Here is a 22596-nt window from a genome sequence, read left to right as displayed (position 1 = left end):
AATATTAACTTTAGTTTTTGAAAAAATGAAAAGCCCTATTTTATCTAACCCTACTTCAATTTAAGTTTGATAATAATAATAAGGTATAATGTTGATATTTAAGTTTGATAATAATAACAAGGTATAATATTGACTGATAAGTCAATTCAACAAACATTCTAATCCAGTGCAAGATACAATATTATGGACTGTGCAACGCAAACCAATTGTAAAAATCTAATATAAAATTGTTGTAATGCATCTTTTAAATGACTCACTTAACAAAATTCAAATTCAAAACATAAAACTTAAATAAAATTCCTAGAAAGTTAAACATTAGATATAAAGCTAGATGGTTAATATTATATAATAAAATTACAAATAATATTACAATAATTAAGACATCCAAAGATTGGCAATCATGCAAGCTTTTAACGTTGGTAATAGTTGGATAATGATTTTTTTTAAAGAATAAATAGATTCTATTTCCTTTCTCAAATTAGAAAATTATAATTATAATTATAGTGAGAATATAATGAAATATTATTATTCTACAATGCATAACATTAAGATAGTATTTTTACATGATATTAACATTCTCATATACATTGAAATTGTTTACAATAGCAACAACAACAAAAACAAAATTGTAATTTTAGTCTTTTATTAAATGTTATCTGCATTTTTGAAAGGGGTTTTAGAACTTTATAAGAAAATCATGCTGACCTAAGAGTATCATCATTCAAATATTGCAAAATATTTCTCTACCATTCTCATGCACATATTATTTACAATGGCAACAAGAAACAAAAGGTGTAAATTTTTTCTCCTACTCTTTATACATAGCCTTTTGTTTAGTCTACTCTGCGTTTTGAAAGGGATTTTGAAACCTTATAGGCAAATCATGGTGGTTCGCTAGATATAGGGATACTGTGTGAAGTAAAAACTAGCCCATGTTGACTTCACTAGCCTACCATCTTTATTGAAAGGGGTTTTAAAACCTTAATAGGCAAATCATGCTAGCATAAGAGTATCATTGTGAAGATATTTTGTTTACATGGTATACCATTTTCATGCACATTGAGAATATTTACAATGGCAACAAGAAACAAAAAATGCAATTTTTTTTCTCTTGCTCTTTATACAAATCCTTTTCTAAAATCTGTTCTACATTTTCATTTTTGAAAGGGATTTTGAAACGTTATAGGTAAATCATGCCGACTCGCCGGAAATAAAAATACTCTATGTTGCACCAAGTAGACTAAATGGATTTTGAAACCTTATAGGAAAATCATGTTGGCATGAGAATATCATCATTCAAATATTGCAAAGATATTCTCTTTACATGGTATACCATTCTCATGCACTCAAGATTAAGAATATTTACAATGGCAACAAGAATAAATAAAAGGTGAACTCATGAATTTTTGAAAAATGAAGACGGAAAGGAAGCCCCTCCATCTTTCTATTCCCGGGGATTATGAATAATTACCAATGAAATTAAAATCAATGCCAATTAAAGAAGAGTTGAAAGCATTGATTCATGATCATGAAATTTAGCTCCACTTTTCCATATATTTAGAAGAATTTCATGAGCAGCTTTTCCATATATTTAGAAGAATTCCATGAGCAATAAAAAATCTTGTTAAACCCTATCAATAAGTAATCAATGTTCATCAATTAAGATTGTGTTTAAACCTATAAGAACATCAACATTATTTCCATTTCACAGCAATGTAGTAATTCAAAATGTCTCATTGCAAACATCTAGATGGTATCAAAGCTTCTAGTTGAACGGTTTAACAAGCAGAGAAGAGGAAACAAGGTAATAAATCGAAATGTTCCCTAACAGACATGTACATGGTATCAACAAAACTTCCAATTGAACGGATTTTTACTTTCACTAGTTTAATTGTTAATCATATTCTAACAAAGACCTGATTTGATTGCTTCCCGGCGAAACAATGATGATATCATATTCTAACAAAGCCCTGATATGATTGCTTCCCAGCGAAACAATGATAACAACATATTCTAACAAAGCCCTGATTTGATTGCTTCCCAGCAAAACAATGATGACAGTCTGCCAATTTACAATAAGATATCCACTCATATAAATTCTCTCCATGTTATTAAAACAACTAGAATTCATGCATTCATAGGTAGTTACAAGCACTATAAGCATTAGCATAAAACCTTTGCAACTACAGTTACCAATGGCATAAAAGAAGCATTCTATTAAGTTGATATCCAAAATGTGTGATATTACAACTTCATCACAAGGCATATTGATATCCAAAATATGTGTATTACAACTTCACAAAGTAAGAATCTCATCTCCTCTCTCCTCTAGTCCATCAAAAACAAAACACAAAAGCTGCAACACACAAAAGTGATATTACAACTTCACAAAGTAAGAATCTCATCTCCTCTCTCCTCTAGTCCATCAAAAACAAAACACAAAAGCTGCAACACACAAAAGCTGCAACAATATGAAAATTATCATATCAATTGAAAGACTACAGCAATATGAGCATTATCACCCATTGAAATTTTTTCCTTTAAATATCTAAACAATAGTGTCATCAAACAAGAAAGTCCCTGGAGTCAATTGCAAAACAATATGTTTACCATAAAAGTGACGACTTCGCCATGCCAGATTGACTCAGAAACAATATGTTTACCCTAAAAAGTGACGACTTGGCCACGAAAATTAAAGCACATGCCAAAAAGTGATGAGTCAACTGCACCATAAAAAGCCATCGTTGAGTCAATTGCGGAAACTCATGCATAATTAATGTTTTCTCAATTTAATTACTTCAATCTCAGTTCTAATAGTATTCAACCCAGTGATGAGTCAACTGCACCATAAAAAGCCATCGTTGAGTCAATTGCGGAAACTCATGCATAATTAATGTTTTCTCAATTTAATTACTTCAATCTCAGTTCTAATAGTATTCAACCCAAAAACGCTGATTCAGATAATAAACATATAATATTCCCGAGCCTGACAAAGTTTATGCATAAACCAGGTTTTGTCGTCTGAAGGAAGGGTTTCAAAAATAGACACAGAAAAATTCATAAATTATGCTCCAATGGCAGTCTTTTAATTTTTACATGACCCAGGATTGCACCTAGATACTTATTTTCATTTACATATCGTTTATGTTTGCTGAACAATATCGGATGAAAATTACAATCTTGGTAGAATGTCTCACTTACAATACGTTCCCATTATTCATGGTATTCTTGTAAATAAAGAGTGCACTTCAAATTGTTCTTATGTTTCCATTGAACTACCTTGAGAGTGGTGCCGAACCTTGGTTATTTAATGATGGATTTAATCCGGCAGTCCCATTATTTGGAGGAGGTCCAACACCCGATTTCCCTTCTTACTCTGAAAGCTCAATAACATGAACTCCATCTGTTTTTCCAAGAGCAAATTGACTCGGTTCGGATGGATGTGATGCAACGACGGCATTACTGCTGAACAAATAACCAAACAACCCCATTTCCCTTTTTACTATGAAGGCTCAATAACATGAACTCCATCTGTTTTTCCAAGAGCAAATTGATTCGGTTCGGATGGATGTGATGCACCGACGGCATTACTGCTGAATAAATAACCAAACAATAAATTAAATCATAATATGCATGGTCAAAATCCAAATCTAAAAAATAGATATATGAACCATGACAGAATGAAAGAGCCCATTTACCTGTTCATTCCCAATGGTAAATATGCAGAAGGTGCAATGGGGCAGTAAGGCCTCAAGCTTCCTGCAACAAACACTCCAACTGCACTTTAACAGAAGCTCGCATAAACTAGGACGCTGTCGCATGAGTATAAGGCACTTGAAATAGGAGCAGATATTCTGCATCAAACACTCCAACTGCATAAACTAGGACGCAGATATTCTGCATCAAACAGATAAAATAGGAGCAGATATTCTGCATCAAACACACTATCACAGAAGCTTGCATAAACTAGGACGTTGTCACATAAGTATATGTAACTTGAAATAGGAGCGGATATTCTGCATCAAACACTCCAACTGCACTATCACAGAAGCCCAAAAGCTCGCATAAACTAGGACGCTGTCACATGAGTATATGGCACTTGAAATAGCAGTAGATAGGGGATCATGAGGAGACCACTGCAAATGCAACCAAGTAACAAGGTCATCCATTCAGATACAGAAGGTAAGTGACATTATATTATTGTCTATGTTTAGTTTCAACACTGCTTGCAAGTACCTACATAGCACAAGCGCTCCAATTTTCCAACTTGAAAGCATCATATATAGCAAAGTTAAACATGGTCTTTGACTGAGAGCATCATATATAGCTTCTAATTACGACGGAGGAATGGAAAAGCAGCTTCCAGAATGAAAGAATTGACTGAGAGCATCGTGGGAGGAAAGAAACATCATAGTTAAAAATCAAGGGTTGAGTTGGGAAAAAGGAGTATTAGTAGTTCAGGTGGGAGTGGTGGACTGAATTTTTTTTAAATCTTGTTGGAATTTTTATTATTTTCCAGGTAAAATTGTTGAAGTTTTTTTAGTTTATTATTATTTTTAATATTCAGGTGGGAGAATATTGTTTAGAAGTAAAGTCAATGAAAAGAGAGTTAAAATACAACCTTGACTTGACATCATGACGTTTCATGTTTACCGAGACAACTGTCCTATTCTTCACTCTCCAGGCCTCTATAATGAATTGTTCCAAGGATGATGAGTTCCATTCCAAATCTTCTCTTCACTCGAATTTCTCATCTGCTTACGGCCGGACATCACGAGGGTCATCTTTAAGAGCTCAATTGACTGTCATTTTGTTTTTGGTTCATCGGCTATCCATTTTATTCTATGATATTTTGTTTGTTTTTGGTTCATCGGCTATCCATTTTATTCTATGATATTTTGTTTTTTTAAACCACTTGTCGCTATTGCTTTGTTAACTTGTTAACAAATTACATTTACATGGTTGTAACATCCATTCCCATTTTTTTATTTTTTATTTTTATGGATTGTGTACCTTTATATTAACGTTGTCCTTGTTCTCGTGTCTAGCTACTATATGCATTGCATTAGTGGAAGTCATGTGGCAGTAACTATGTATATCACGTGGTCTAACTAATTGTTGTTTAACTTGGGCTCTCATGCACAACCAAGAAGTGAATTTGATTATTATGAAATTGTACTCTTGTATCCCCACTGGTGGTGACGATCTTCCTGGTTGTACTGGTACAACTTTTGACTTTAGCTTGTCCCACCCATCTATGCCCCCGGGATATAATTGCCAAAATACGTGGTTGTGAGTACATGAACATCACGGAGTCAGACTATATTTAATAAATAAAAGAAACCATATACCTGGGCATCAGCTCCAGAAGGTACCAACACATTCAAAAACATGTGAAAAGGCCCAGGTGAAAAAGCCAGGCCTGTGATTTTCTTTTGGTGGCCCTTGAGCTTTGCTTTTACCTGTAAAAATTGCAGCTAGTTCAGAGCATGCCACTTAAAGGTGAGTTTTGGTAAAAGGGCACAATGAAGAAAAAATGAAAAATGATAAGGATTGAAAGAGATATTCACAAGCAGCACCTCATCAACTCGAACATTGTATATTTGAATGGATGAATCCTCCAAGCCAATTGCAATGATGTTATTGTCCAGATGGTGGAAAGCCAGAAAGTGGCTGCAGCAGGAGGTGGCATGCATAAAAGTTGTCATGACCTGCAATGAATCACTAATTAGCATCCCATGAAACCAGTGATTTAGATAAATTAGGAGCCTTTGGATTGAACATTACACAAGAACCTTACAAAGTAACTGAACCCCATTACCCACATAATTTAAAAGTTACCTAATTATCCCACGAAACCAGCAAATTAGATAAATTGGGAGCCTTTGGATTGAAACATTACACAAGAACCTTATAGAGTAACTGAACCCCATTACCCACATATTAAAAGTTACCCACATAATTTGAAAGTTGAAGGTGAGACATTAGAGAATAAACCCTAAGCAGACCAATGTACCAAAACTGAAATTATATATATCATCGGAAACATTAAAGTGACACTGTTCTTTAGGTAAAAGGCTCTCTTACCTTAAATGTCATCATATTGAATAAGGAGACCTTGCCACCGGAAGCAGACCAAAGGCGATATATCCAACAAATGGTTCGTATTCCCCTTTAGCTTTTACCTTCAGCCTTCATCACCAAGTCCACCAGAAGCCATTAGCCAGAAGGAATCCGGAAGCCTTCACCTTTTGCCAGAAGCATGTAACTAGGAACCGTAGGCCCTTACCCCTTTTGTCAGAAACCTGTAAACAGTAAACAGATAATCTATAAACTCTTACCACAAGCCATAGCAAAAACCTGTAAACAGTAAACAGATAATCTATAAACTCTTACCACAAGCCATAGCAAAAACCTGTAAACAGTAAACATATAATCTTTAAACTCTTGCCATAAGCCTATAGACAGAACATTTCAACAGGAGCCTCTCAACAGAAGTCATTCACCATGAAGGAGCCTCAAACCTAGCAACAGAAGAAGCCAGGTAAAACAGAATTAACAAGAAGATTAGAAAGGTAGGCTGCCCAGTTTGGATGCCTATTCAAAAGTGTTTTCTCTATTCTGTTCTCCCAATTGCGATAACTACGGCTTTACAGTCCAAAAGTCACAGGCAGTAGAATCTCTCCATGGAAAGATATCTACATCTAGTAATTGTACCAAAACAAAATGTCTTCTTTCTGCGTTGTTTTTAACGGGTCGACCTTTCGGGTGAATAAAAAAGAAGCAAACAACAACTACTAAAGAACCCCACCTTTCCAGATGGATGGATTCCGGTCACTCCGCGGCAATTTCCATAACTTATGGAGAGCACTGGATGTCAGTGCTAAGACAAAAACACCAGAATTGGTGTATCAGTTTTACACCTGCATGAAATAGCATATTACTTGTTTGGATCAATATCGATAGAATTTGTAGAACATAAAAAAGTAAAGTATGTCAACCTTTAGTGTTTTCTGTAATAGAGGGTGATTGCATACCTTGCTCGCATGCATTCTGTCAGGCAACCTGAGAGACCTACACTGACCCGAATCAGTGATCTCAGTCAATTTCCAGTTCTTGCTCTTCTCTGTGACCTCATCTAGAAGCCTTCGTTTAACATCTGGGGTCCAACTGTCTGTCTATACTACTCTGCACACATGTTGTCTCCAGTGTCAGATAATTGTTAGAATTCATTGATCATATCATCTTATTTCTATTCAAGATATGCCAAAATAATGGCTAATAGAGCATGTGAAAGGGGAGACAACAGAATCCTATGCTATATGAAAACTTCAAAGCAACAATATCTGGACTCATGAGTGAAAGTTTAGAAAATGATAAGATATATGTAACAAACTATATTGAATAATGTTGGACCAATCTTCTAGATCCTAAAGAAATAATTCTAGGAGAAGCTCTTACAAAAATGGTCATTGATAATGCAGGTGGAAGTCTTTCCGAACTTTCTATAGCACTGCGAAGGGAACCAGAAGCAGTGACTGCAGGAGGCATGGCATTCACAATTGGAGGCTGCATCGTAAAAATGATCTAGTTAGAGTTTAAACTTTAACATTAATTAGCAGTGCATGTACACAGTAAATGTGCATGGACGAAACAATTTACCTTTGTTGCCATTGTCTCTAGTGGCACCCTGGTGGTCTCCAACATGCAAATTAAGCGAAATCCCTCTACGTTGGGTAAGATCTTTATGCTAATGTCATTCATTCTTTGTTGCCATTGTCTCTAGTGGCACCCTCGTTCCTTCAAAGGGTAATATCCGGTGGCACCCTGGTGGTCTCCAGCATGCAAATTAAGCGAAATCCTTCTGTGTTGGGTAACATCTTTATGTCATTGTCATTCATTGTGACCACCAATAGCAAGGTGGGGACTAGCCTGGAGCTTTTTGGAAATAAAGCAAGATTATACATTGAGATGTGATCAAGAAACTTAAAATAATGTTTTCAAACTCTAAAAATAAACCAATCTCATCTCCAAAAATTACTTCTTACCGAACTACCCTCAACATCAATTGTTGTCAGGATGTTGGCGTTATCCATGTCCCAGAACTTTATTTGAAATTCCTCACCAGCTGCCAAGAACCTATTCCTGGTTGTATCAAATTGCACAATACCTAAGGAACACTTCCTAAAAGCAGAATATGTCCGCTTGATTGTTCCCTCACTTTCATTCCACTCAACCAGGTATGAATCACCATCTTTACTTGTTCCACAGGAGAAAGCCTAACAAAAAATACAGATGATTATATACTTCAGAAAGGACATGGACTTGACAGAGAAAATATAGAAAATTGGAGAAAGTAAAACTCAGATCCACATGAAGACACTTTACAAACTAAACACCATTCCAAGTTAACATTTTACCTTGTTCCATCAGCACTATGAGGCCCAGAGCATTATAGTCCACCCTAGATCCCGCATGATCATACAACTAGGCTTTGATCTTCCAATCAATAGAGGTAGAAAAAACAAACTACATACAAACAAAGAATCATAATCCATCTTTAGTGCAATAAAGTATTTGTTATATGGCCAAAAATTCACAAGAAACCAAACATCAAACAAAAATATAATATGCAATGTAACTTCAAAACAACTAGAATATAATATTCGTCAACTGCAATTCACATAAAATCTTTAGTATCAAGGAACAAAGTACCTGAATATTTTCTTATTTTCTTACTGGTGAGGACAAACAGAACATATAGCTGCTTCATGGCCTTCAAATGTGTACTGCTTTCAACCAGTTACTGCATCCCACACCTACAAGCATAGACAATATTGTTTTCCTTTTCTTTTTTGAAATTTCATATACAGATAAATAAACAACAACTAGGCTTTGATCTTCCAATCAATAGCTATAGAAAAATAAACTACATACAAACAAAGAATCATAATCCATCTTTAGTGCAATAAAGTATTTGTCATATGGCCAAAAATTCACAAGAAGCCAAACATCAAACAAAAATATAATATGCAATGTAATTTCAAAACAACTAGAATATAATATTCGTCAACTGCAATTCACATAAAATCTTCAGTATCAAGGAACAAAGTACCTGAATATTTTCATATTTTCTTACTGGTGAGGACAAACAGAACATATAGCTGCTCCATGGCCTTCAAATGTGTACTGCTTTCAACCAGTTACTGCATCCCACACCTACAAGCATAGACAATATTGTTTTCCTTTTCTTTTTAAAAATTTCATAAACAGATAAATAAACAACTATTAGAATGAGTCATCACACATATGATAAAGTAGATTACCTTGATGAACTTATCATCCCAACATGTGATTATTATGAAGCGTTGGTAGCTAGGGTGTAAAAAAGCAATATCATTCACACCACCAGCTTGTGTGTCAATCTGTTTAAATTAGATCAATGTTAATAAATTATACTTTGAATATAAACTTTATTTTACACACCTACAAAGAATGTACAGGTTGGCCTTTAAGCATGTAAGCAACCCTCTAGATGTTGTCTCAAATCACCTGCTGCAGTATAAGAATATATGTGAACTATATGCTTGGAAAACACAACACCTATAACACAAATGCAGGCCACGCAGCCGACCCACGCCATCCCTTCAGGTGCACTGCCAAAGGCGCCCCTTTTACTTCCCGCCGAGTTTCACTTACTGGGTTTACGTGGATGGTGGGGTTGTATGGCTCTACCACAACCAACTCCTTGCTACCACCGCAACCACTCCCACATCATCCCGACACGCATGCAAATTGTCAACCGTCACGCTTGCAAATTGTCGACCCTCTTAATCTCTTATGGAGTCATGGCGTCGGGCCAACATGGCCGACAGGACCCTTCTCCACCAATAGGATGGTGTGTATCGCCGCATGGAGTGACTTACGTCATCCCACTAGCTTACCTCCTGACGCTTAACATTTGACTCCCGCTTTAAACTTCTGAGTGAACTTCGGTGTGCTAACTTGACAAGTGGCTAGTGCCTGACCCAATAGCACCACAACAATGGTGCGGGCCCAACCACATATCCCCTTTATGGAATGCGTGATCTCACTCCTTTTCACTCGAATTTTTTTTGCTGGTGCCCTTAGAAATGTTCTGGGGTAAGACATATGGGTTCTATATTTGGGCCACGTCAGTTTGGTGGGTTGCACCCCTGCACAACCCTTGCCCCCGATTGGGACACGTAGTGGCCTGCCATCTCATCTCGCTCCCTTTCGCTTGCACCTTATGTAAGTGCTCTGATTAGGACACATAGTCGCACCACCACCTCATCCTGCTCCCTTTCTCTTGCACCTTATGCAAGTGCTTAGGGGAAACCTAATGGGATAATTATTTTCTTTCTTCAGGGCATCAATTAATGATAATTATTCTTCACTATGCCCTTTGAGTAGATCCATCCCCAACCAATAACATAACAACCGAGGTTGTGTGGCCGCCAGCATGTCCTGGTTGTCGCTATCTTGGTTAGCACATGGATGTGATGGGAATAGCCTCCGAGTCTTCTTTATTTATACTCTCGCATGTCGCTCCATCACACATTAACTTGGGCACATTCTAACCCTAAGTCAACCTGCTCAATGTGCCAAATTGACTTACAACCACAAAGAAAAAATAATATCTCCACTTCTAGAGCTCCAATTTGACTTCTTTATTTATACTCTCACATGTCGCTCCATCAGACATTAACTTGGGCACATTCTAACCCTAAGCCGGTGTTAGGTCCCTATACTACTAGTGTAACCCCTTATTGTTAGTAGTACAATCCCATTATTATATTGTTGTGCCCATGTAGTCCCCATATTGTTATTATTGTACCCCATAAAAGCCCACTATTGTTATTATTGTGCCCGTATATTATTATAGTTTTGTCGGCTCTAATTATATTATGACCCCTTAGACTCCTATATATAGAAAGGAGGTCTTGTCATTTGTATCATCTAAGAATTATTCATTTGTGTAATGTAAGGAGATTTCCCCCTCGAAGAGGCTGAATTCTAAGGCGTTCATCTATCTTTTCTATCTTTTTGTGAGCTGATTACATAACATTTGGTATCAGAGCTTTGGATTCTAGGGTTTCGCTGCTCCAAACAGGTCATCATGGAATTTTTGCTATCACGTTTTTTCTGTGACGTTTCAGACGCTTAAAGAAAAACCCATTTGGGCTGAAATCGTTCTAAACCTCGGGTCCGAATTTCAGAGCTTTTAGCGCTATATTTGTGGAGATATTATCTGAGGAAGTTGGCCTTTTCGCAGACTCCCGAATTACATTCCAAACAAGTGACCTAGGGAAAATCCTCATAACTTTTGTTTTGAGCATCAAATTACAATTTTGTAAGAAGTTACAGAAAGAGGACGGGTTGTAGTTTCCTGTGTATATTTTTTAGATCCGAAGATAAAAAACGGTGACACGTGGCACTTCATACAAGTTCGCTCTTCTGAAAAGGTATATAATCAGGTCATCTTGGGAGATTGTGCGTAACTCTTTCTTGGAGAATCCAATTTTGATCAGACTGGTGGCATTGGAAAGAGGACACAGAGGACTACTGCAGGTCACAATTTCAGAACTGGAATAACTGAAATTACAGAGTTATAGTCATTTCAAGATCGAGCTCCTAAAATCAAGAAAAAGTGAGATGAGGAATTTTGATGGCAAGGATCCGGTAAATTGGATACTGCAGATGGAGAAATATTTTGATCTACATGGTGTACCACTATTACAAAAGGTATGTATTGCATCTTCATATTTAGAACAAGATCAATTTTTATGGTATAAAGGGCTTTGTTCTCGTAAACAACTTGTTACGTGGTCAATTTTCACGGAGGAAATTATAGCACATTATGAGAATACAAAGAGCAACACCATCTTTAGAGCAACGCCACAACAATTGGAAGAAAAAAGAGAAAAAGGGCTTTGTTACAAAGTGGAAAGCAAAATTATGGCAACAAGGAATTCTACCCCTCACAACTATAAAGATAGAATTGTTGTTTCTCCTAGCCTTCCACAACCTACAAGGGTTACACCACAACAATTGGAAGAAAAAAGAGGAAAAGGGTTTTGTTACAATTGTGATAGAAAATGCACTAAAGGTCATAAGTGTGCTGAGAAGAAATTATTTTACATAGAGTGTGAAGAGGAGGAAGAAAAGAATCAAGAAACATCAAAAGAAGAGGATATATGCCAGGGCCCAACCCCAGAGAAAGAAGAAATGAATCTGACCATATCTTGTGAAGCATTGGCAAGAATTACCACTCCTCAAACTCTCCAGATAGAAGGACATATCAAGAAGAAAAAGGTTCAAGAAGTGAAAGATAACATCAAGAAAGAAGAAATGAATCCAACCATATCTTGTAATGCATTGGCTGGAATTACCACTCCTCAAACTATCAATATAGAAGGACATATCAAGAAGAAAAATGTTCAAGAAGTGAAAGATCACATCGAGAAAGAAGAAATGAATCCAAACATTTCTTGTAATGCATTGGCCGGAATTACCACTCCTCAAACTATCAAGAAGAAAAATGTTCAAGAAGTGAAAAATTACATCAAGCATCAAGACATGAATCCGACCATATCCTGTAAAGCATTGGAAGAAATTACCACTCCTCAAACTCTCAATATAGAAGGACATATCAAGAAGAAAAAGGTTCAAGCAGTGAAAGATCCATCGAGCATCAACAACAAGTTCTCCAACTTTTAAAGGATAACACCACTTTCGTGCAAAATCGAATGAAACAACAGCTAGATCAACATCGCAGTGAAAAAAAATTTGATGTAGGTGATTGGGTATTTTTACGACTACATCTCAAGCAAGCTATTTATGATAAGGAAATGTTGGCAATACTACATGCACTTAAGAAACGACGACCTTACCCAATGGGCAGACACTTCAAGGTAAAAATGGATCATGATATTCTTAAATACTTTTTAGAACAAATATTATCTTCAGAAGAACAGAAAAAATGGGTCACAAATATGTTGGGTTATGACTTTGACATCATCTATAGAAAAGGGAAGCAAAATTTTGTTGCAGATGCACTCTCAAGAATGGATGAGGATGTGGAAGCATTGTTTTATGCTATTTCTATTATCCAACCAAATTGGATAAACGAAGCAAGGGATGAATGGAAGAAGGATGAAGAAGTGTGGCCACTCATTCAAAAGTTGCAGAAGATCCCAGTTCAAGCAATATTGCCAAAACTTGACAAGGAAGGAAAAATCATATTGGAACCTGGAGCAGTCACAGAAACAAGAACCTGAAAGCTACAAAATCGATCAATTTCAGAGTATCTCATCAAGTGGAAAAACTTACCCGCTGAAGATTCCACATGGGAGGACAATAATTTTATACAGAAGCATCAAGAACTACTCAAGCGTTGAGGATAACGTTTTTTGAAGGAGAGGGGCATGTTAGGTCCCTATACTACTAGAGTAACCCCTTATTGTTATTAGTACAACCCCCTTATTATATTGATGTGCCCATGTAGTCCCCATATTGTTATTATTGTGCCCCATAGAAGCCCACTATTGTTATTATTGTGCCCTTATATTATTATATTTATGTCAGCTTTGATTATATTATGACCCCTTAGACTCCTATATATAGAAAGGAGGTCTTGTCATTTGTATCATCTAAGAATTGTTCATTTGTGTAATGTAAAGGAGGTTGCCCCCTCGAAGAGGTTGAATTCTAAGGCGTTCATCTATCTTTTCTAGCTTTTTGTGAGCTGGTTTCATAACAGTCGGCCTGCTCAATGTGCCAAATTGACTTATAACCACATAGAAAAAATAATATCTCCACTTCTAGAGCTCCAATTAAAGTGATTTTCGTTGCCCCTTTCTCCTCTAAGGGTCCTCTAACACCTCCATGTGTCAAATCACACAACCTCCTCTTGGTTTTGGCCCCACATTGATGGGTACAAAACTCCAAACTTGGGTTCCAAGCCCACAAAACACTTTTGCGGCACTCCAACCTCCAAACCCTGAACCTTAGGGCTTGGAGAAACTCCCAAGCTACCAAATATCAACCATAGGACCTTACTCTTGTCATGGCTATGAGCAAGATGAGCCTCTTGTAAGTTCTAGTGGACTACTATCCAATTGCAGGTCGGTTGAGTGCCAAGAGATACAATAGGCACAATAGAGAGATTCTCACAATTTGATCCATGTGGAGGTAAGCATAAGAGAAGGAAAGGCCCTAAACATTCACATGTTTTGTTTGAAAAAGTCAGGATTGCTTCTATCCACATAAGGCTCTGGATGGACTTGGTCTTGATGTTAATCTAAAATTAAGCAATCATAAGCTTCTCAATGGATTTGCACTAGATGTATTTCAAGTAGAGCAATCCACGCAGGAAGATGTTACAATCATAACCTTCTCAATGGATTTGCACTAGATTTTCGAGCGGAACAATCCACATAGGAAGATGTTACAACCAAGGAGATCAAAACATTGTTGCAGCAAACTGCAAACAATCAAGATGGATTGTAGTAAATATAACTTATTACACACCAACAAATGCCCTTTAATTATTTCAGTTAGAATTTAGACCAAAACACATTGAATTCCCATGGTGGAAGCCCGCTCTCTAGAGAGCTTTTGGAATAGAAAATCAAGCAGACTTACTCTGAGAACTTGTGACAGGGGTTAGGTGAGATAGCTTGGGAAATTATCTGATAAGAAAGAGATTCTGTTGGGTATGAAATTTATCAGTCTTCGCACTTTTCGGTCTAGGAATTCAATGCATATTTTTGCAACATCACACAGGCTGGCAGTTACATACAATAGCTTTTCCAATCTATTGAAAATGTAGCAAGCAAGGTCTTTTGCCTTGTGCCTTAGCCAGTGAAGACCTCGAATTGTCCTCATGAGTTAGACTTCAGTTAGGATGAGTTATTTCCACTTTACTGGAATAATCATCAAGTTAGCATGCATAGAGTTGGAGCTTCAGTTAAAGAGAAGTCTTCATCAGTTTGACTACAGAGCGAGGTGGTAGTTAGCAGTTCAGTTAGAATAAGTTAGTCTTCAATCAAGATTGAATGAAGCACGAGTTAGATCTCCAATGTTGATTGAAGAGAGCACGAGTTAACAACTCCAGTGATGATTGGAAGGAGAGAGTAACACTCTTAGTTAACTCGCTATCAGAGCTCGAGTTCTAAATTAAGTTGGGCATCCTTGCATGGATCAAGTTCACCTATAAAGAGAGGATGAACACACACATAAATCACATTATTTTGTGCACAAAGGTTTGTGACAAGACAGAGCTCAAGAGTTAGTGTGAGAGAGCCTTGATTGTGGAGCATAGGAATTGTGTCCTAAAGAATAGGAGGCATATGTGCGCTAGAATTTAGAAGAATTGGTTGTGCACTAGTTCTGTGGAGATGGGGTCCTTAAAAATAGGAGCTCAAGTGTGCTAAGAAATAGGGCCAAAAGTGCACTAGGAAATAGGAGATCAGCGCAAGGAATAAGGGGCTCAAGTGCGTAAGGAAGGAGGAGCAGAATTGAAGCAAGATGACAAGGTTTGCAAAGCAAGTCAAGGAGGCAACAGAGGAAGAATTGTGTGCAGGAACCGAGATCAAGAGGTGATCAAGGCAGGCTAAGATCAGTTGCATTAGCAGAGAATTGTGTGAGAAGCAGAATGCTTTCTCAAGAGAGACGAATTGCTTTGTAATAGATTCAATTGCTCCAAGAACAATCAATAAAATAGCCACATCAAGAAAGCAGGTTTTCCCTGTTGGGTCTCTTAAGAAAAATAAGTGTGTCAACTTGTGTGATGTGTTTTTATTTGTGTTATCAGAACTACTTTGAAGGCCAAGTGAATCAAAGTGTGCATAGTGAAGCAACTCAAAGGGAGTTGAGATTGTCTAGATCATGGAACAAATGTTTTAGTCTTAGATGTGGTCTTGACTGGCTTGGCAACAAGATTGGTTAGGAGTTCTGGTGGATTGGTGGACAACAATTTGTTGAAGGGAAGATTATTTAATAGTGATCATGGACTTCCTATGACTTGCCATTGATCGTTAGGACAACTCTAGGATTGCTTTAGCATGGACGCGATTGGTATGATCGAGATTCCTTCATGTGATGAAGGACATGTTGGCAGGCTAGTTTCTTCTTTGGGCAGTGATGTTGCAAATCCGAGATTGGAGGGATGTGCACGTGTTGTGTTTACCCCAAGAGGATGAGTGTCTGCAGGACTAAGTTGCAATGATGCTAGCTGTGTTCGACCACAACTCAGACTGACCTTGTAGGACACGATATGATTAACAGGTTGAGCCAATGGATATCGTGCCTATTCAAAGGGAGTCTAGCTTCAAAGGGAGCAACCCCTATGGAAGTGTTGAGATCTTTAGGTTGAGATGAGATGAGGCAGAGGAACTATTGAGATAGCGTGGTTCACTCTACAGAGTATGCTGCAGTGGCAAACGCCAGATGGGCTAGTGCCATCAGTGATGATGATGGAGACATCCTACTGTTGGAAGTACCTCCCTCGCTAAGAGGAGTGTTGAGATTGGCTACTTGGGAGGTACTCCAAACCCTATGCTATAGCGTGATGATGATGGAGACATCCTAGTGTTTGAAGTACCTCCCTCGCTAAGAGGGAGTGGTGGGATTAGTAACTTGGGAGGTACTCCAAACCCTAGGCTATAGGGTTGTGGAGGAATTGGCACCACAAAGTCACTTGTTGGCTAAGAAACCAATGGTGTGGGATTTGCACCCAGGCTTGTGCGTGTGAAACCGTGTATGGATTTGGACACTTGGCACTTGGAGATTGTAGGGCACCCGTAAAGGAACAAGGGGCCGCTTGTAGCACCAAGAGAGGCCTTGTGGGTTGAGAGAAAATAAGTTTTATGTGATTATGTGGGTGAATTTGTCTTAAGTTTCAAGTCAGCCTGGACTCAAGGAGACCATTTGAGAATGTTAGACGTCACCCTAAGGAATGATATAAATAGGAGTGAGGAGGAGCCTCATTCCTCACCCAATCAAGTCACTTATTTCTCATGTGAAGACTAAAATAGGAGGCCGAGTCCACAACCAAGAAGGAGAAAGGATCAATTCTGGTTAGGGTTGGTTTTGGGATTGTTTTGGGTTGTGGTTATGAAGGTAAAGGCAGTCAGTTGAGACTAGGCCACAACCTTTTAGGACGAAATATGAGCATGAAAACATAAGCAATCTCTCTCTAACAGATTGAGATTTCTAAAGTATTGCAGGTGGATGAAATTATGATTCTTGGAGGGCCAAGTAGCCTACTTAGCAGCCAAGGATAGGCCACATTCATCTACAGTAGGAGAGAAGAAATTAGAGGTTGTTGGTGTGGTTTGCAAGTGAGTTGGATCTACTTTAGGTTTCCTTAGTTAGGGATGAGTTCCTTAAAAAGTCTCGCTCAAATCCAAGGGTTTTGGAGAGCAAAAGTGGATGTCTACAAGGAGGAAAAGTGCAGGATTGGTGTCCTAGTTTAGGACAGTATTTGGAGCAACCAAAAGAACAGTTTTGGGAGGGTTATAGTGGCTTGCTCCAAGCCCCAAGTATAGTCACTTGAAAAGGAATTTGAGGACTGTTAGAAGTGCATAAGAAGGGGTAATTAGGACTAATCTTTGAAGGAAAAAAAGAGGTCAAGGGAGCAGTTTGAATAGCCCAAGTTTGTTGTTGAAGGACTTTTAACAGTGAGGTGTAGTAGCCAGAGAAGGAGCTTTGAGGTGGAAAAGAGGCGCTGACATGGAGCCATAGGAAGCCTTAACCAGATCACAGTGACTACAACAATATAACACTAGACTAGAGGTATGTTTACCATAGTTTTTGACTTGTGTTGGGTCAAGTATTGACGATGTTGGATCAGATTTGTTAGCAGCCTGTGGAAGCCAAGTGTTTGGGCTTGATTTGTGGGTAGAAGCCCTTTCCTAGGAGCAGATTTCATAGTAGATATTGGTTTGTCAGATTGGGCATATTTGGATTGATGGAGGGCACCATGTAGATGTCCAAGTGTAACACTTGACAAGCAGTCATAAACAGAGTTTGAAAGCTGAAGTTGGAAGAAGTTGTTGAAGCCTAATGTGCAACATTTTGATGGAAAAAAGTGACTACAAGAAGGAAGATTGTTAGCTCAAGTATTGGCCAACCTAGAGGAGTAGATTGGATTAGCCCATGTTCATTGTAGCAGAAGTGACTTGAAACAGTGATAGGCGGCAACCCTCCTAGAGTCTCTATGTGTTGTTTCTTGATCATTCTTATTTTCAGTGTCCTTGATGGGTTTTGAATTTCCATCTTGCTTTCCATCATCTTCTTAACTAGAGGTCATTGTCAATGCTCCTTTTGAGTGAAGGTTATGAAGTTTGTCCCATATATCTTTTGCTGATGAACATTTTTCCAAATTGGCCTTTATAGAATTGGGTAGCCCATTCAAAATTTCCATCATTGCTCTTGTATTGTACTCCTTGGATTCATCGTCCATTGTGTTATCAGTAATCACTGATTCCCATACTCCAACACCTTGAGCCATTAAGAAATTTCTCATTCTTACCTTTACATCAAATTTTCCATTGAACAATGGAACCTTCCCAATTTGACCGTCTTCAGTTTTCAAGGTTGAGCAAGAGACATGTTTAAGAGGATTGGAGGCTTTCTTTCTTGTCTTTGCCATTTGTGTTCTAAGGATCTACCTTCAAGCTGTTAGGCTTTGAGTGAAGGTAATGGCTCTGAAACCAATAGTTGGAAACACTGAGAGGGGGCCCCAACCCTAGATGAAGACACTGATCTTCAATATCCCAGGCTCCAACCTGTATTTGCCAAGTACCGACTTGGACTTCCAAGGCTCCAACCTTGTCAATTTTGAGGCACCAACCTCAAGGGCTCCAACCCTATATCTGGTTTAGGCTCCAACCTAGTTTCTTGAGGACTCTGATCCTCTAGGGCTCCAACCCTATCCTTCAAGGCACCAACCTTGTCTTTTCAAGGCTCCAACCCTCAGCTTCACTTCGTCAAAATGTATTTGGTTATACTTCACAACTCCCAATGTCTTCTTCAACGAGCCTTGTCAATATTCGCTTAGTCTTCACTGTAGTCTCCATGTCACATTATCAATGACAACCTTGATCTCTTAGAAGGTGTCATCACCGGCTCCAATGTCTGGTCCAAAAACAATCTTCAACCAAGTCTCAAATTATGTTTCAGAGAGATCTTCAAGACAATGCTCCAAAGGGGTCTTCAATAGGTTTGCACACTCAATCTTCTACAAATTCCTTCAATAAGTCTACTTCAACATGCTTTCTTCTACAAAATCTTAATACTTACAAGTCCATGTGTATCGTTGTCCATCATACACAGTCACAACCAGAGAAGTAACAACATAGATTTCCAAGGAACAGTAAACTTGTTATATGCAACCCAGAAGTAGACTTGACTACTATAGGTGAAGACCCAAAAACATAGAAGAGCGTAGGTCCACTTGGTTGAGTGTTTAAGTTAATTTTAGGTATGTTCTATGCTAGAGCAATTTATTTCAATTTCTTTTCCACATTAACAATCACATCAGCATAAAGTAAATTGTAGATAGAACAGAAGTATAAATCGCAGAAGACAAGCCAAGACAAGAGGACACAAGATGTGGTGCTAGCCAGGGACAAACACCACAATGTGGGGAAACCCTTGATCAATTCTTCTTTTATGTTCTTCAAAGTTCAGCAGAGAAAGTGAGAGAAATAGTAAATTTACAATAATCACTTTGACTTTTGATATTGGCATGAGATCAGTTGAGGACATATTGCTTCAACTGATTCTCTAAGGTGACTCGTTCACCTATCATAGTGCTGCATCTCGTCTATTTGCTGCACATTACCGTGTGACACCTTGTTGTACTATCACATTTGTTGAACCTTGATCACTGAGCTGCTCTCATCTTCATGCTGCAACTTCCGTGGTCTTATTCATCATCAAGTTGCCCATGCTTATGATCTCATTCATCATTATGTTGCCCATGCTCATATCATCATGCTGCTTATTATGCTGCCCATGATCTCATACATCATGCTGCCCATACTCATATCATCATGCATCATTATGCTGCCCATGCTCATATCATCATGTTGCTTATTATGCTACCCATTATCTCATACATCTTCCTGCCTATTATGCTACCCATGCTCATATCATCATGCTGCTTATTATGCTGCACATTATCTCATACATCATGTTGCCTTCCTTCGGAGACAGATGCTCCGGCTGTTTCGGCAGTTCCCAGTAGTTCCGGCTTTTTCGGCAATTCCGACATTTTCGGCAATTCTGGCTTTTCCAGCTTTTCTGGTAGTTCCGGCTTTTTCAGCTTTTCCGGCAGTTCCAACTTTTCCGACTATTCCAGCTTTTCTGGCAGTTCTGGCTTATCCAGCTTTCCGGCTTTTCTAGCTTTTCCTTAGGATCTCTCCTCCTACTAAAACCCAAAGACAAGTAGAGAGAGGAAGAGATCCAAGTGTGTAGAAATGACTTGAAGTCCTCTTCTATTTATACTAAAACGTAGAGGTTGAATAGACATGACTGTTGGGCTTCTAAGCCTACATAAGTTGCTGGCCGACTTAACAATTTGTCCATAACATAAATAAATTCATAACTTCATAAATACTTATCAGAATCAGATGATCTTTAGATCAATCCTACACCTCTCAATGAGAGGGATCCAATAAAAATATCAGCTGCCATAAATAATATGACCCACATGGAGTTTGGCCCTAGTTGCCAATTTTAACAGTTTAGCAATTAAAGATACTAGGAAGTAACTTCTCTTAGCGCAACACCATCACTGCATAAGAAATCCAACGATATGCCTTCAACCAAGCTCAAAAATTGAGTTAATGAGCGACAACTTCAGTCATAAGAAAGATACGCCCTCCATACAAGGAATCGACCCTTCAAGAAAGGTACATGCTCAAGAGAGTCACTGTGGTCTCGTACCAGTGATAACTCGTCCACTAGTGGAAATACGACCCCGACAAGACTAACACTCATCCAATATTAAGATGACAAGATTCGCCGCCTCTTTCTCGTCCCAACTGTAAGACTTCGTCCAACAAAAGAATACGTATTTGTTTGAACATCTATGACAAGGAAAAAACGCATGTCTGTAATAACTTTGCACTGTAGTGTTAAATAAGTCTGAATAGATCCGATGTTTTTAAGTGAGTTTATGAGGTGTTGACTAATTTCTATGTGTTCTCGCTTTAGACTGTCCCCTTTTATATCTCCTTTGCTCGACTTCTTTTTATCTGCGACTATCTCAGTTAATTTGACCGATTTTTAATGATCTGAAATGGAAATAATTCAAGCCATATATTTATAGCTAATACGTTGCTTTTTGAAGTGACGCAACTTATAATGGAGTCGACTTGTATGTGGATGAAGCCGACTTAGGTTAAATATCGTTGGGTTGAGATTTTAATATCGTAGTTTAGGAAATGCTCCGGCAATGTGATTTTTAATTATAATTAATGAGGGGCCGTCACAATAAGCATGGTAGATAGTTTTTATTTGTATTTATTTTCACTTTTAGGAATAGAGCAAAAGTATGTGCATAACGTATCAAGGAAATTTTATAAAGGACTTTTATAAAAGTATTAGAATGTGATAGGGATTTTGGCTTATTAGGATTATATATCGCAAGGTTTTTATAGTCTAGGGTTAGGGTTTCATATTCTAGGATTAAGACATTTTATTTTTTAGGCCTTCGAGCTTATTGGGATTAGGGATTTATGAAATAGTATTTGGATGTGACATTAGGGCAAAGGGTAGGACATGACATTAACATGCATTTATTTATGCTTTTAGGTCAATATGAGCATTATGCTAAGGTATAGATATAGGGTATAGGGTTTCATCACACTTATATCTTTAGGGCTAATGCCTAGGGTTTCAATAGGGCAAGGGGCTATCTAACATAGACCTAGGGCTGGTCAAGGTAAGGGCTCCTAGAGTTTGCATTAACTAGGACAAGGGTTTCTCCATAGGTCAAGGCTAGGGTTTCCATCTTCAACAATGCAATATTGACATCATTGATAACCTTGATTAACAACTACTTCTTCCTCATCTTGTTTCGTTCAAGAATTTCCATCCACCACATGAATGCTAGTTGTACTTGTACTTACAACTCTTGTGCCAATAGCCCTGGATGAACTCATCCAGATATTATTCAAGAAATCAAAACATAACATTGAATCAAATCATACCTTTCGAGATGGCTTTTTATCATGACATCTTTCTGTAGGTATCAACATCCTGCATACATGTTGACACATCTCCCAAAGATATCCATTTTCAAGGGTCTCCATCTTTTTCAGACTTTCATCGGAGTCTTCATATCTTTCCGAGAGATTTCCTAGTCAAATCTTCTTGGTCCTTTGGATGTTGATTTCCTTCATCATGGTTCCATATCTCACGATCTCTTCCTTCCTCACACATTCCATTCCCAGGAGCCTTCAATCAAAGTTTCTTAATTGTAGTCAACCACCTCATACTTCATATGAGGACATATTATGTTGATTTCATCCAGTGTGACTTATGCCTTTCTGCATCCTT

General features: G+C 38.0%; 1 protein-coding gene across 2 annotated transcripts in view; it reads right to left on the bottom strand.

Moving 5' to 3' along the window:
• Positions 1–3097: 3097 nt before the first annotated feature.
• The window catches only part of LOC149200895 (protein TOPLESS-RELATED PROTEIN 2-like), a 51547-nt gene continuing 32048 nt past the window's right edge, over positions 3098–22596 (bottom strand). The window contains exons 30-44 of one of the 2 annotated variants that reach the window (XM_089402813.1): positions 9327–9425; positions 9116–9219; positions 8716–8819; positions 8421–8529; positions 8049–8279; positions 7663–7938; positions 7462–7569; positions 7038–7188; positions 6812–6923; positions 6397–6524; positions 6088–6305; positions 5580–5711; positions 5352–5462; positions 3699–3854; positions 3098–3593 (exon numbers count right to left, since the gene is read on the bottom strand). In XM_089402813.1, the coding sequence (XP_089258939.1) occupies positions 3588–3593; positions 3699–3854; positions 5352–5462; positions 5580–5711; positions 6088–6102 (420 nt within the window). In that variant the 5' untranslated portion in view covers positions 6103–6305; positions 6397–6524; positions 6812–6923; ... (6 more) ...; positions 9116–9219; positions 9327–9425 and the 3' untranslated portion in view covers positions 3098–3587. The other variant, XM_089402814.1, reaches the window with a different exon arrangement.

The sequence above is a fragment of the Pinus tabuliformis genome, chromosome 2_1 (genome assembly GCF_031772625.1).
Source record: "Pinus tabuliformis cultivar Carrire ecotype Pingquan chromosome 2_1, CPIR1, whole genome shotgun sequence".
Taxonomy (NCBI): Eukaryota; Viridiplantae; Streptophyta; class Pinopsida; order Pinales; family Pinaceae; genus Pinus; species Pinus tabuliformis.
The sequence above is the reverse complement of the archived record's forward strand: the minus strand, read 5'-3'. Positions and strand labels throughout refer to the sequence as shown.